The sequence below is a fragment of the Globicephala melas genome, chromosome X, assembly GCF_963455315.2.
Source record: "Globicephala melas chromosome X, mGloMel1.2, whole genome shotgun sequence".
Classification (NCBI taxonomy): Eukaryota; Metazoa; Chordata; class Mammalia; order Artiodactyla; family Delphinidae; genus Globicephala; species Globicephala melas.
In genome coordinates, this window is record NC_083335.1 from 66878081 (window position 1) to 66893281 (window position 15201).

General features: G+C 37.9%; 1 protein-coding gene across 7 annotated transcripts in view; it reads left to right on the forward strand.

Moving 5' to 3' along the window:
• Window positions 1-15201, forward strand: part of PHKA1 (phosphorylase kinase regulatory subunit alpha 1) — a 131140-nt gene that overhangs the window by 33890 nt on the left and 82049 nt on the right. For 6 of the 7 annotated variants that reach the window (XM_060292559.1, XM_060292560.1, XM_060292562.1 and 3 more), the window contains 7 exons: window positions 16-114; window positions 1071-1217; window positions 2194-2247; window positions 3584-3706; window positions 7545-7640; window positions 8954-9061; window positions 10516-10594. In XM_060292559.1, the coding sequence (XP_060148542.1) occupies window positions 16-114; window positions 1071-1217; window positions 2194-2247; window positions 3584-3706; window positions 7545-7640; window positions 8954-9061; window positions 10516-10594 (706 nt within the window). The remainder of the gene's footprint in view (window positions 1-15; window positions 115-1070; window positions 1218-2193; window positions 2248-3583; window positions 3707-7544; window positions 7641-8953; window positions 9062-10515; window positions 10595-15201) is intronic. The other variant, XM_060292563.1, reaches the window with a different exon arrangement.

Consider the following 15201-nt stretch of genomic DNA (forward strand, 5'->3'; position numbering starts at 1 on the left):
CTTTGTTCCTCAAAGGCAGCCCTGGAGGCATTAGATGAACTGGACCTGTTTGGTGTGAAAGGTGGTCCCCAGTCAGTTATCCATGTCCTAGCTGATGAAGTGCAACACTGCCAGGTAAGAGAATAATGGACAACGTTATAGAAAAATGTATTTTTACTCAGACTCAAATTTAGCATGAGCTTTAGAATAAGCAGAACTGAATGAGAGTACATAATCTGATTTATTACCATGTACCAAAAATGTCTTGTTAAGCATCCTATAGAGATAAGCCTGATACAGCATGAGCTATAACAGAGATCATAGTGCTGTTCTCTCACCCAAGGTTATAAAGTGATCCTATCACAGTATATGGAATTCTCCACTATTATTGTATCAAGGGTATATGGGCTCTGCTCCTGAGTATCTCCTTTTCTAAATATCCCAAGAGAACAAGAGGTGATCGATTTTGAGTGTTCTTCTTGATAGTGGCTCTGAAACTTTCTCTTGTCCCTGGTTGGCCCTCGGGTTAGATGTTTAGAGATTAGACTGTTTAAGTGGTAAATGCATATCTTCAGTTTTGTTTAGGATTACTCTCTGTATTGAAAGAGTAAGGTTCTTGTCATTGACAAGATGGCCTTTCTTGTCTTCTTCAAACCTTGATTAGATACCCATGGTGTTCTAGTGAATACAGTCTTACCTTCTAATTTTAAAAATGCAAAATTTTCCATGGAAAAGATAAATTTCAGGGATATAGGAGCTAAGCCTTCCACATCTTGCTTCCCAGCAGCTACATTTTATCTTTATGCTTAGATAGTTGCTAATGGAGCAACAGCATTATGAGTGGGATAATGATGTTAGAGTATTCTTTATCCATTAGCAGCTGCTTAAGAATCAGGATTAGGAGGCACTGAGAGCAGGATTAAGACAAGGGATGATTTACAGAAGTAGTCTTCTAAGCTTTCACTATTAAATCATTTTTAGATTTTCAACTGAATGATCCTCTTCAACATACATCTTTTGAAACTAAAGCTAATAACTTTATAATGCTGAGTTATTTACTAATGTGCCACATTTGACTTCCTTTCTTTTAGTCTATCCTTAATTCGATACTCCCCCGGGCTTCAACATCCAAAGAGGTTGATGCTAGTCTACTTTCAGTTATTTCCTTCCCAGCCTTTGCAGTAGAGGATAATCAGTTGGTGGAGCTCACAAAACAGGAAATCATCACTAAGCTTCAGGTATGTCCGTATGTGCCTTTCTTTTCTTTCAGCTCTAATTTTAAGGCTAAATTAGTATCTTTGTGAGTCTTGAATATGACCTATGTTGGTGATTTAACCAAGTGATCAGGGTTAACATCACCAGTAATAAGATGTACTGACATCATGTACGCCCTGATATGGTGCACTGAGAAGCACAAAGCACCTCCGTGATATCCTTCCCAGGAATGCGGTACCTCAATCTAATCATGAGAAAACATCAGACAAAACCAAATCGAGAGGCATTCTACAAAGTAACTGACAAACACTCTGCAAAAATGTCAAGATGATGAAAAACAGGGAAGGACTGAGGAACCATCACAGATTAGAAGAGACTAAGGAGACATGCCAGCTAAATGCAGTGGTATCCTAAATTGGATACTGGAACAGAAAAAAAGCATCAGTGGAAAAACTGATGAAATCCAAATAAGTTCTATACTTTGGTTAATAGTGTTGTACCAAGGTTAATTTTTTGGTTTTGGTAAATTTTCTGTGGTTATTTAAGATGTTAATATTAGGGGACAGTGGTTGAAGGATATACAGGGACTCTGTACTGTTTTGGGAACTCTTCTATAAGTCTCAGATTATCTCAAAATTTTTAAACTGTGTTTTCTTTTTTAAGAAAACTGTGGTCTCTTATGAATTGTGTGAGCAGGACCGCATAGATTAGTAATTGGGCTGTCACAGACTTATCCTATTGTGGAAAGCCATGGAGAAGATAAAATAAAAACACTGCTTTAGGGAAGAGCCTGCAACTTAGCCCTCGCTTGAAATCACATTGCTGAAATCACTTTCTGCTGCTGGACTGATATCAGGGTTTTTTAAAATTATTTTTTAAGTATCATGTCTCTATTGATGATAGGTTGGCACATGTAGCTGTTGCAAAGGATACATTTCTGATTGATTATATTGCTGTACCAATGTTCATTCTTCTGGCTTGTTTCCTCTGCATTCCCAGGGTCGTTATGGTTGCTGTCGCTTTCTACGAGATGGATATAAAACTCCTAAAGAGGTAGGTTTGTTTTCCCCAAAATGAGTCCAAGGTAGGATGGTCACTACAGCAGCCTCATTCAGAGAAAATACCTCATTCAGAGAAAATACTTACCTCATTAATGGTACTTCAAATAATCACTAAATAGGATAACAATAACTGATGTTTGCTACCTTTGTTAGGATTAGTTGCCAGGTTTTGCTTGTGAGCCCTTCTGGATTAAATAAAATAGAGGAAGGTGTAGTCCTTCCACCTCTTGAAGTTGGTTAGTTTCAGGAAAGAGCTACTGATGGATGCTTAAGTCAGTGGATGAAAATTTCGGCAGAAACAGATTATTTACATAGTCTCAAAATATTCCCCCCCAAATATTTAATTATTACAAAGGGAAAAATCTTTCTGTCAGTAGATCCTTTTGGATCCCTTCCACCTTTTGCAGTTCGTTAGTTCTAAACAGTACTTGATCTTGAAAAGTTAACTTCCTTTCGTTCCACTTGTCAAAAGTTCTCCTTGGAAATATCAATGGAGAAAATTTAGTATTATTAAAAGGGAATGAATGGTTGGTAACCACTTTCATTGACAATGTAAATATAGTTTAAGGCTCAGGTTTGCTGGTTGAGAGCCATTATATATTTTTTTAAATTACCGAGCTCAAACTCTTCTGGTTTACTTCCTGTCTTCCATTTTATTCTTTAAGCCTTTTGACTTCTGCCCCTACCAATCTATTAAAATTGTGCTCTGAAATATTATCATAATCTCCTAAGTAAGCAATCCAGTAGCCTTTTCTCAGTCCTTATTCTCCTTGACTTCTCTGTAGTACATCACTATTACCTACCCCTACATTTTCTTGAAATTCTTTTCCTATTTTAACTTCCACAACTCTACACCATCTTAATTTTTCTCCTCTTTCTGTCCTCCCTCACCAAATTGAGGGTTTACCAAGATTCTGTTCTTGGGCTGCTTGTTCATTATATATAGGTACTACATCCATAATTTGTGATTCGTGTGTCACCTCTATAAGGATGATTCCCAAACCCTCATCTCTTGCTGTCCTTCTGAACATTTCTATTTGTATGTTCTGCTGCTACCTCAAACTTAACAAGTACAAAACCAAACTCAGGCTTATTACAAATTAGTCTCACTTCCTCATACACCTGCCTGTAGTATCATTATTATACCAGTTCTGCTAGTTAGAATCACATGACAAAAGTACTTGCTAAAGGAGGGGAGTGTGTATGTGCTCTGCCTTCTCTGAAACAAACTATCAGTGGTGAAAGGCTGTGTTGTAATACCTCTGAACTAAAGATATAGTCTGACCTTGGAGTGATAAGACAGACTTTGTTTATTGTGTTTTTACCAGGATCCCAATCGTCTGTACTATGAACCAGCTGAGCTGAAGTTATTTGAAAACATTGAGTGTGAATGGCCATTGTTCTGGACATACTTTATCCTTGATGGGGTATTTAGTGGGAATGCAGAACAGGTAATGCACTGGGGAAAGAGCTTTTTAGCAGATTGTTATTATGTCTTCCTCTTTCAGTTAATGACTGTGCTGACCCTGTGTCCAAATGGAAGTCTTCCCTAATAGGGAGGAGACAGAGTTATCTTCTAGAGACTAGTAGTTGAGGGCACATGTTAAAGAGTTAGAAGACCTGGATATTGCTATCACTCAGACTTGACTTTTAATAAATATAGAAAGCAGAATAGCAAGTCCTGTATACTTGCCTTAATCATCAGAGGTACTTGAATTTACCTCCTGACTTTGTATGTCTTTTTTTTAATAAATCTTGGAAATGATATTCTGACTTTAGCAAAAACAAACAAAAAACAAAACAACCACCCACTTATACCCTGTCCTCACCCCCCAAAATACAGTCATCATTGCTTTTTGAGCTACATGAATAAAGTAGTTTAGAAACCATTGTTGGAAAACAGTGAGACTGGACAATTTAATCAAGTTAGTTTAATGTCAGGCATTCTGCAAATTGGCTGTGTTCTAAACTTGGACATAAATCCAACACATTTGGAAGTCGTTTATACTTGGCTACATATATACAGTTTTGTGTAATTTGAATACTTTGGCCAGTAGTAATCTGTAACTGCCAATATGAGTTTAAATAATAGGGGTACACCAAAGTTTCAGGGGCACAAAGTGCTGTTTTACTCTAAGCTTTATATAGAGTATCCTTATTTGAGCAAGAAATAAGATAAGCAATAATAGAGATACCTGCCCTATTTTGAGCACCCTATTTTTTTAAACCAAACTTTTAAAAAATATTTATTATTTATTTATTTATTCATTTTGGCTGCTCTGGGTCTTAGTTACGGCACGCAGGATCTTCATTGCGGCATGTTTAGTTGGTGGCATGCGGGCTTCTTAGTTGCAGCATGCGGGCTTCGGCATGCAGATTCTTGGTTGCATTATGCATGTGGGATCTAGTTCCCCGACCAGAGATCGAACCTGGGGCCTCTGCATTGGGAGCACAGAGTCTTACCCACTGGACCACCAGGGAAGTCCCTTGACCACCCTATTTTGATTCTACCATTTTTCTCAGTCCTTCTCAAATTCCACAGAATTGTTTCTCAAAAACTGTGCTTGCTCAAAGAAAGATTTATTTATTAAATGTGCCAACTAAGTACAAAGCATATTCAAGTGTTTTGAACTCTCAGGGGAAAAAAGGAGCTGGATGGCCTGGATTCTTATTTATTCTTTTTTTTTCCTGGCTTTGCTGCTGACCACTGAGTAGTCCAAGTACTGTCATTGACTTCTTCAGTTTCTCTGTACAGGCATACCTCAGAGATATGCAGGTTCAGTTCCAGAGCAGCACAAATATTGCAAATATCTCAATAAAGCAAGTCATATGAAATTTTTTGGTTTCCCAGTGCATATAAAAGTTATGTTTACACTACATTCTGTTAAGTGTGCAATAGCAGTATGTCTAAAAAAACAATGTACATACCTTAGTTAAAAATATTTTATTGCTGAAAAATGCTAACCATCATCTGAGCCTTCCATGGGTCATAATCTTTTTGCTGATACATGCTTTGAAATACTTTGAGAATTCCCAGAAATGTGACACAGAGACACAAAATGAGCAAATGCTGTTAGAACAATGATGCCAGTAGACTTGCTCAACACAGGGTTGCTGCAAACCTTCAATTTGTAAAACAAAACCAAACAAACAAAAAGCAGTATCTGTGAAGCACAATAAAGCAACGTGCAATAAAACAAGGTATGCCTGTACATATGATGAGAATAGTTTTTCTTTCTTCATTGAAGAAGTGGATAGCCCTAAAATTCTTTGAATTTCACAGATGAAGACATATGATAAGTGCATGGTACAGTCAATTTGGCTATAATGAGACACATAGGTGTTCCCTAAAAATCACCATGCTCTGCATATTTGAGAAGTAAAAACTATAGGGCTTATGGGAAAATGTGGTTGGGGAAAACACTTAAAAAGTTTGTCAGAAATACATACAAAATGATAGGAACCTAATAAAAACAGTACCACAGATAGGCATTAATGGCTTTAACACATTCATTCATTACTCTTTCAAAAATTATATTCTGAGAAAATTATTTCAAGGGTGGCATACATTTAGATACAACGCTGCTCATCACTGTTACATTCATACAAATTAAGTCTGGTCGTAATTTAAATGTTCAACAAGAATGAAATGTTAAATTAGAGATCATGTGTATAAAATATGCTGCTATTAAAATGTGTATTAAAATTTAATATCATTGTTAAAAATTCAGATTAACTGTTGTTTTATACTTCAAATATAATTTTATTTTAGTGTTTGGTTTTCTCATAATTGAAAAAAAACAGTACCACAGCCTTATACACGTTAAATGGTTAAGAAATATATAAATACCACAAAGATATGGCACTTGTACCTTGAAAAACACCTGAAGTTTTCTTGTGGATATGTGCAACCATGTTCCTACCACCTCACTTGCAGGGCTCCCGTGCACACCACCCTACATGCCAGAGGAAGAGAGGAAAAGAGAGATAGCATAAGAGAAAAGAAAAAAAAATAATATCAAACAGAGAGGAAAAATTAAAAAAATAGGGCAAGGAGGGAATAGAAGGGGAAATTAAATAGAAGGGAAGGCACAGAGCCATGCAGCCAAGTCGGCCATGAGAAGGGAGCAGCTCGGGAGTGGTAGGAGAGTTATCTGAAATTGGATGGAAAGTTGTAACACCACATGTGGATGGGTTGTGGTTCATGGTTCTGAGGTGTGTGCATGTGTGTGTGTTGTGTATTCTTACACGACTCAGTTCAGCTGAGTGCCTTCTCAGGTTGAAATTGTGCATAAGCAGATGTGAAATTCATGTCATGCTCAAATTGTTCTGTAATATATCAAATGCATTGGAACAAATTTGTGTTTTCAAAACAACTATCATAGCAGAACTGACTATATAGTTTTTCTACCATAAATTATAGTGGGGTTTTTTTTTTGCTTTTTATTTATTACTAATCTACAGCAAATTTTTAAGCAAAAAAATGTAAACTTGATCATAATAGAAACTTAATTTGACAGGGAAAATACAGTTTTAAAAGCAATTACATGTAAAGTCAAGAAGCTGTACTCAGTGTAGTACACAGTGGGTAGAAGCATGTACGTGGAGGCAGGCTGACTTGGGCTCAAATCTGGGCTCATCCTTGTACTCGCTGTATGATCTTTCAGAAGCTCATAACCTCCTTGAGCCTTAATTTCCCTGTAAAAAGGCTTTAATTACAGACACCTGGATGGTTATTAAAATTAAATTTATTCATCAGCAGAACAGGAATAAAGATGCAGATGTAGAGAATGGACTTGAGGACGTGGGGAGGGGGAAGGGTAAGCTGGGATGAAGTGAGAGAGTGGCATTGACATATATACACTACCAAATGTAAACTAGATAGCTAGTGGGAGGCAGCCACATAGCACAGGGAGATCAGCTCGGTGCTTTGTGACCACCTAGAGGGGTGTGATAGGGAGGGTGGGAGAGACACGCAAGAGGGAGAGAATATGAGGATACATGTATACATAGAGCTGATTCACTTTGTTATATAACAGAAACTAACACAACATTGTAAAGCAATTATACTCCAATAAAGATGTTAAAAAAAATTAAATGCGTTAAAAGTATGCAAAACTCCTAGCATAGTATCTGGCCTCCATCAGCATTTAGTAAATACTACTTCCCTTTCTTTCCTTTCACTAGGTGAATATACCCCTTTGCAATAGGACCTTCTTTGGCTACAACCCTCCCTAGATCCCCAAAGGGAACTCTATGAATTTTGTTCCCCTTTTCTTTTCTCTACAGGTTCAAGAATACAGAGAGGCTCTTGAAGCAGTCCTCATCAAAGGCAAAAATGGAGTCCCACTTCTGCCGGAGCTGTACAGTGTTCCTCCTGACAAGGTAAGCTGGACGGTGCCATAACATGGAGCTGGGAGAAGAGGAGCAGCACCTCAAAAGGACTGCCTTATTTGAGTCAAATAATTTTTAATCTTCTGATTTTAATGTTCTAAAGTCTTTCTTTAGGTATAGAACAATTAAAATATGATTTTATTCCTTTGAAAGTATATTTATAAAGCAGACTCAGTTATGGCACTGTTACTGGGCAAGACGAGGGCAAGATCATATCTTATAGAGGTAGTTTCACGGGTGTATATTTGTCCTCAAACTCATCAAGATGCATATGTTAAATATGTATGGCCTTTCTATATGTCAGCCAAACCTCAATTTAAAAAAATAAAATGAGTTGTTCAGAGATTGATTTTTAAAAAAATCAAACTTTAAGGTTGAGAATGATATGGAGATCAGTAAGCCGAACTAGAGTGATGTTCTGTGTGAACTCTCAGTATTTGATATTTTCTGCTTTGAGGCTAGTCATCTGGGATTAATTGAGTAGATCAGGCTTGGAAAATGAAGTATGTCTCCATTTTCTCAAAATGCCAGTTCAAATTACCATTATTCCTCTTCTTCATTGCAAAAGAGCATTAGCCGGGGGAGAGATGCAATATTCCATGCTGGTGGGGATGAGTGGACTAAGCTCCTAGCAACATCAGCAGCATAACCTGAGAGCTTGTTAGAAATGCAGATTTCAGGCCTTTCCCTACATCTACTCAGTAAGAATATGCCATTGGACAAGATCCTTAGGTGGGGTGTATCCATGTACAGTTAGAGGAGCACTGCCCTAGACTGTAGTCATAGTGCCTGACTTTTCAGTGCATTGCATATATGACTGTTTTATAGAGTATGAATCACAATCCAGACTCGGGCTTTTTGTTGTCTAGTATTTTAAACCTCCTATTCTTTTTTTTAATTAATTAATTAATTTATTTATTTTTGGCTGCATTGGGTCTTCATTGCTGTGCACGGGCTTCCTCTAGTAGTTGTGGTGAGCGGGGGCCACTCTTTGTTGCGGTGCGTGGGCTTCTCATTGCGGTGGCTTCTCTTGTTGTGGAGCACAGGCTCTAGGAGCACGAGCTTCAGTAGTTGCGGCACACGGGCTCAGTAGTTGTGGCTCACTGGCTCTCGAGTGCAGGCTCAGTAGTTGTGGCGCATGGGCTTAGTTGCTCCGCGGCATGTGGGATCTTCCTGGACCAGGTGTCGAACCTGTGTCCCCCGCATTGGCAGGCGGATTCTTAACCACTGCACCATCAGGGAAGCCCTAAACCTTCTATTCTTTTCCTTTATCTCTTTATTTATTTATTTATTTATTTATTTAGGTTGATGAAGAATATCAAAATCCTCACACTGTGGACCGAGTCCCCATGGGCAAACTGCCTCATATGTGGGGTCAGTCTCTATACATCTTAGGAAGCTTGATGGCAGAGGTAAGGGGAAACTTCAAGGCTCTTCCATTTTTCTGCTTTAGTCACCATAACAATCAGATTTGTGAGTAGCTCATTAAATCTGAAGGATATATCTTTTGCCTTTTGTATTCTGCCTTAATTACAGATTTTCCTCCAGATTCTTAGAGTGAGAGCATGGCCAGTCCTTGGCAAAAATCTTTCCCTCTGGCAACTATGTCCGTCATGCTTGCCCAGGGGTTCCTACCTTGGTACTGTACTTGAAGTTGCTCTGGAATCAGACCCTAGATAGTTCCTTTTCAAAACGCCCCCTAGTGCCTGTCTGGTAACTGCAAATGCAATTGTGCTTGGATAGTAATGACTTATAATGGATTTAAGTGCTAACTTTTCCAAGCAACATAATGTTTCATTCTTTAATTAAATAAACTGATAAGATAATTTTAGGTACCATGACAAGTGTTTGGGAGCATCATAGTTTTTTATTTGTTTGTTTGTTGATAAGGGGCCCTTTAAATGTTCCTTGTATTAAACTCTGTTGAGACAGCTCTTAATGAAGCACTTTGGAATTTCTTAGTTTACGTCAGCTTATTTGTGACATTTTGAACCATAAGAAGGGTTCCCTTTCTCAAAGTTTTCCAGTTTTACTGAAAAATCTATTTCCCCATTATAAGTTATTATATAAGGTAAGCTATAACCCAGGCTCCTAGAGGATCTAGGGTGGGACTTAGCTTTCCTTTCTGAGCCATACTCTTCGACCTGTTTATGTATAACTGTTTACTTTCTGGAGCTGTTTTTATTTGTTTTGTTTTGTTTGTCCCAGTTTTATTGAGGTGTAATTGACATATCACTGAGTTTCAAGCGTACAGCATAAAGTTTATCTTTAGTTGACATTATTATAAATGTAGCAGTAATGGGCAGAATGATTTGTTTAAAATAATCCTTACCTGGTGACTTTCTCATTCAATTAGAATAAATTAATGCTATGAAAAAATGAGGAGATGAATGGTATTCTTAAGGGCTGAGTGGGTGAGTTCATCGCATTTCATCAAAGGCAGAAACTCAGGTCAAGTCAAAAGATATCTGCTAAGCAGAAATCATAGCAAGCATATGCGTAAATATGAAAGCAACAGGACTAATGACTTAAATTATTGATTAGAAGCATTGTGATCTGATTGTCTAATCATGTGCATCCAGAGAAAGTGGAGGTATAACTAGAAAACTTTCTGTTTATCTCTTATACCCCATCTATTTCCAAAAAAATGATTTTTGGCAGCCACTAGAAATTAACTCCAGATAAAATTAATTTGGATGTGAATTCAGGAGTTCAAACATTTTCATACAGTAAAGGTATTTGTTTCCTTTCCATACATGCCTCTCACATGTTATGGTACGGGGTTTTGGCACTGGTATGTTGTTTCTCCTCAAACATTAGCTTTTTTGGAGATATAGTAATATGTCTTTTTATGGTTTTTCTTTAGGGATTTTTAGCTCCTGGAGAAATTGACCCCCTGAATCGCAGGTTTTCTACTGTACCAAAGCCAGATGTTGTGGTTCAAGGTATGTATTCTTATTCCCAGCAGCAGAAATTTAACATTAAAGGTCTGGTTTGGGCCAGTAAATGATGACTTTATCCTTTATGATGTATTTTGTTAGGCTTCAAAATGTATAGAATAAACTTGACTCTGTTTGGTTTCAAGATTTCTGTTAATCTTAATCATGAACAAATGCTTAACAAAGGATGTTATCTGATTCTCTTAATACTTCTTATTTCTGGAAACTCTTTTCTTTTCACCATGATGATATTATAGCCTTCTGATTATCTCTGCTTTTGTTCTGAGCATTCCTTCTGTGCTTTTTCTGCTAGTATTTCTTTCTTCTCATATCCTCCTAATGGTTGTGTACTTAGTCTTATACTCTTGTCTTTCTGTATTTATACCCTGCATGTGTTTGCTAGGGCTGCCTCCTCCATAATACATTTGCTTCCATGGCTCCAACTATTACCTCTTTAGAGAGTACTCCAAATCTTTATTTTTTGTTCCTAGCAATCAACTTAAATTTTGAGGTTATCTACTCTATGCAAAACACTGGGCTAAGCTGTATAAACGTTTTAAGAAGTCTAGTCCCAATATATATACACAACATTTTCATCACTTATACTTCAAATGCAAAACTGACCTTTTTTTGTCTCCATCCTATTCTTTTACCTCTCCCAAGAAAAGCAAATCTTGCCACCTTCCTTAACTCTCTCAATGACATCACTATTATGCTACTCTCCTAGGGTAGAAAACTCCAGGTGATTTTTGACTCCCCAGAAACGCTATCCAATGTGGTACTAGGTCCTCCTGAGAAGCTCCTCTGAAATGTCTCCACTTCAACCCCAACCTCCATTGGAGTTGATTCTATATAGAAAATAATCCTTAGTATTTTCTAAACCTTCTTATACTTGGCATCCTATGTGGTAGGATAGGATAAAGGTAGTCATAAAGGTAGTCTTTGCTTATCAATGTACAGGCATATTTCATTTTATTGTGCTTTGCAGATATTGTGTTTTTACAAATTGAAGGTCTGTGGCAACCTTGTGTCAAGCAAGTCTGTTGGCACCATTTTTCCAAGAGCATTTGCTTACTTCGTGTCTGTGTCACATTTTATAATTCTAGCAATACTTCAAGCTTTTTCATTATTATTATATTTGTTATAGTAATCTGTGATCAGTGATCTTTGATGTTACTACTATGACTCATTGAAGGCTCAGATGATTGTTAGCATTTTTTACTAATAAAGTATTTTTTGTTTTGTTTTTTCTTTTTGTGGTACGCGGGCCTCTCACCGCTGTGGCCTCTCCCATTGCAGAGCGCAGGCTCAGCCGCCATGGCTCACGGGCCCAGCCGCTCCGCGGCATGTGGGATCCTCCTGGACCGGGGCACGAACCCGTGTCCCCTGCATCTGCAGGCGGACTCCCAACCACTGCGCCACCAGGGAAGCCCAATAATAAAGTATTTTTAATTGAGGCATTTACATTGTTTTTTTGGACACAATGCTGTTGCACACTTAACAGACTAAAATATAGTGTAAACATAACTCTTTTCATTTGGTTTTATTTATTTTTTAATTGAGGTATAGTTAATTTGCAGTGTTGTGTTAGTTTCAAGTGTACAGCAAAGTGATTCAGTTGTGTGTATGTGTGTGTGTGTGTATATATATATATATACATATATATATTCTTTTTTATATATATATATATTCTTTTTCAGATTCTTTTCCATTAGAGGTTACTACAAGATATTGAGTATAGTTCCTTGTGCTATACAGTAGATCCTTGCTGTTTACCTATTAATATTTTATATATAGTAGTGTGTATATGTTAATCCCAAACTCCTAATTTATCTACCCTTGCCACCTTGCTACCCCTTTTGGTAACCATAAGTTTGTTTTCTATAAGCATAACTTTTATATGCACTGGGAAACTAAAAATTTGTGACTCGCTTTATCGTTATACTCGCTTTACTGAAGTGGTCTGGAACCAAACCTGCAACATCTCTGAGGTATTCCTGTACATAGCGAACGTTATATAAAAGACCATTACTCTTCCCCTCCCATGAGAAAGCTTGTTCTCCTTTGAAACTTATGCCATCTGGCTATATTGGTCTCCTGGTTACTCTCATTCATTCATTAGAGACTTTGAGGCTTGGCTCATAGCCTTCCTCTTCTTCCCCAATTCCTACCATAGTACTAGATTTCAGCATCAGAGTAAGTGCCATCTAATATTTTAGCCTCAAAATTCTTGGATATCTAGAACCCTAGTGACCCTTCCCTCTGCCTCTACTCCACTCACTTTTAGGACGAAACTTTAGAACTGTTTCACCTCAGATATTCCATTCCCAAAAGTCCCAATCACCAGTCATAACTGCATATTATTTCAGTTTTCTTCCCCCCGACCCATTACACTTGTGTCTATTTTCTCCTAGTCTACACTCCCCTACCTTTCGGTTGGTCATCTAAATCTCTTAATTACCAGCACACCAAACTTCTGCTACACCCACCAGAAAAATCACAGCCCCAGATCAGTTTTACTCTCTATATTTTCTGATCCTGTACCTGGCCTGCTAAAATCTTCTAGAAAAAAAAAAATCACACAAATGAGCAGAGTGGTAGCATTGTAAATCCACAGTCTCCAACTTAACTAGGCCTACAGTGCCTCCTGTCAGTCCTTGTTCTTACTGTTAGTTAGCATTTTCATTCTCCTCAACTATTCCACACGTTCTCTGTTTTCAACCCCACTGCTTGTTTTCAACCTCATTCTTGGCCTGCTACTTTATGCTGGGTAATCTTAATGTTTTGATCTTTGTCAATTTCCCAACCCCCCCACTACAGTCTTACTTATATCTTCACCCAGCCTTGCCTCCTTTTCTTGAGTCTCAGAAAAGCTGTCTTTTCTCCTCTTCAGCACCAACTCTTCCTTCTGATGCTTGATCCTATCCTCTTCCCTAGCCTTCATAGAAACCTACTCTTTCCTATCTTCAAACTCTTCTCTGTTGGTTCTGATTTTTAATACATTGACATGTTCATCTCCCTCTAGTTATCCTATCCTTCCTTTCTCATCCAAACTTCCACTTCTTTACATTTCATTCATTCTGCATTCATTTACAACTAGCTTATCATTCCTCTGAAAGTGATTTTGCTTAAGTTATTGCCAAACTCGGTAGATATTTTTCAATCCACTTCTTAGAGGATCTTTCTGTTTCATTTGTTGTTTATGTTTCTGGAAACTCTTAACTCACATGTCTTCTGTGATACCATACTCCCTTGGCTCTCCTTCAACCTAAGTTTTGTACTTTTCTGTCTCATTCTGGGCTTCCTCTTCTTCCCCTTGCCCCTTAACTGTTGGTATTTCTGGGAGTTTTGTCCGTAGCCCACTGCTCTCATTATTCAGAATATTTGTTATTGTCTCTCAGCTTCCTCCCATTCCTCACCTTTTCCCTTTTCCTGCCTCCTAACTTCTCCCCTCTCAGAAGATGACCTCACCTCCTATACCATAGAGGACATATAAGCCATGAGACAAGAACCCCTCACTCCCGCCCCCAGGCTTTTTCATCATCTGCGCATATCTTATATGTTGAAATTTCTCAAGGTTATATTCTAGGTCCTTTTCTCTTCTTTTCTATATATTCTCCTTGACCCATCTCTTTCTATGCTAATGACTCCTGAATATATCACATTCACTTTAAACTCAACATGTCCAAAATTAATCAGCTGCACTCTCCTAGTTCTACATCATCTGTGCCTGCTTTTCTCCCTATTTGCCTATGTCAGTAAATGGCACACTTTTCTCTCAGTTACACAAATAAACACATGAAGAATCATTCTCAGTATCTCTCCCTCTCATCTCCTACGTTCAGTTAACAAGTCCCAATTTCTTTACCTTCTAAATAATTCATAAATCCATCTAGTTTATCCAGTACCAATGTCATGATCCTAATCTAAGTAGTCAGCATCTCTTCCTTGCATTAATGCAATAACTTTTTTTTTAAATGCAATAACTTTTGAAGTGGTCTCCCTGTCTTCAGTGTAGGTCCACTACAGTATATCAGCTTATTCTTTAATCATCAACATGAATATGTTCTTTTTAAGACGGAGATCTGGATATGCTATTCCCCTGATTACAACTCTGCAGGGGCTTCCCATTGCCAACTTTCTTAACATGGCTTACAAGGCTCTTTATGATCTGCTCCCTGACCCCACCTTCAGCGTCATTTCTCACCACTGCTGCTTCACACTCCATGTTCCTACTATAAAGAACTTTTTTTTATTATTCCTAGATCTGCCTTGTTCTCTGTTGCCCTTGAGTCTTTGTCTATGCTATTTCTTTTGTCTGGAACAGCTTCTCCCTTAGTTTTACCTTCACTTTTACCAGAATAACTCCTATTCAGCTCTATAGCAAGACTCAGTGTCAATGTCATTTTCTCCAAGGATCATGTCTATCTTTGTATCCCTAGCATATGGCAGTACCTAGCACATAGGTGGTACCAAATAAGCATTTTCTACATACTTGATAAAACATAAACAAAAAGCTGAGTTGTTGGGGTTGAAAGTAGCCCTGGGACCCCAGAGTGTTGTTCATTTGCCTCTCCTTTAGTCCCCTTTACTCCTGCTACCAACTGCATTGC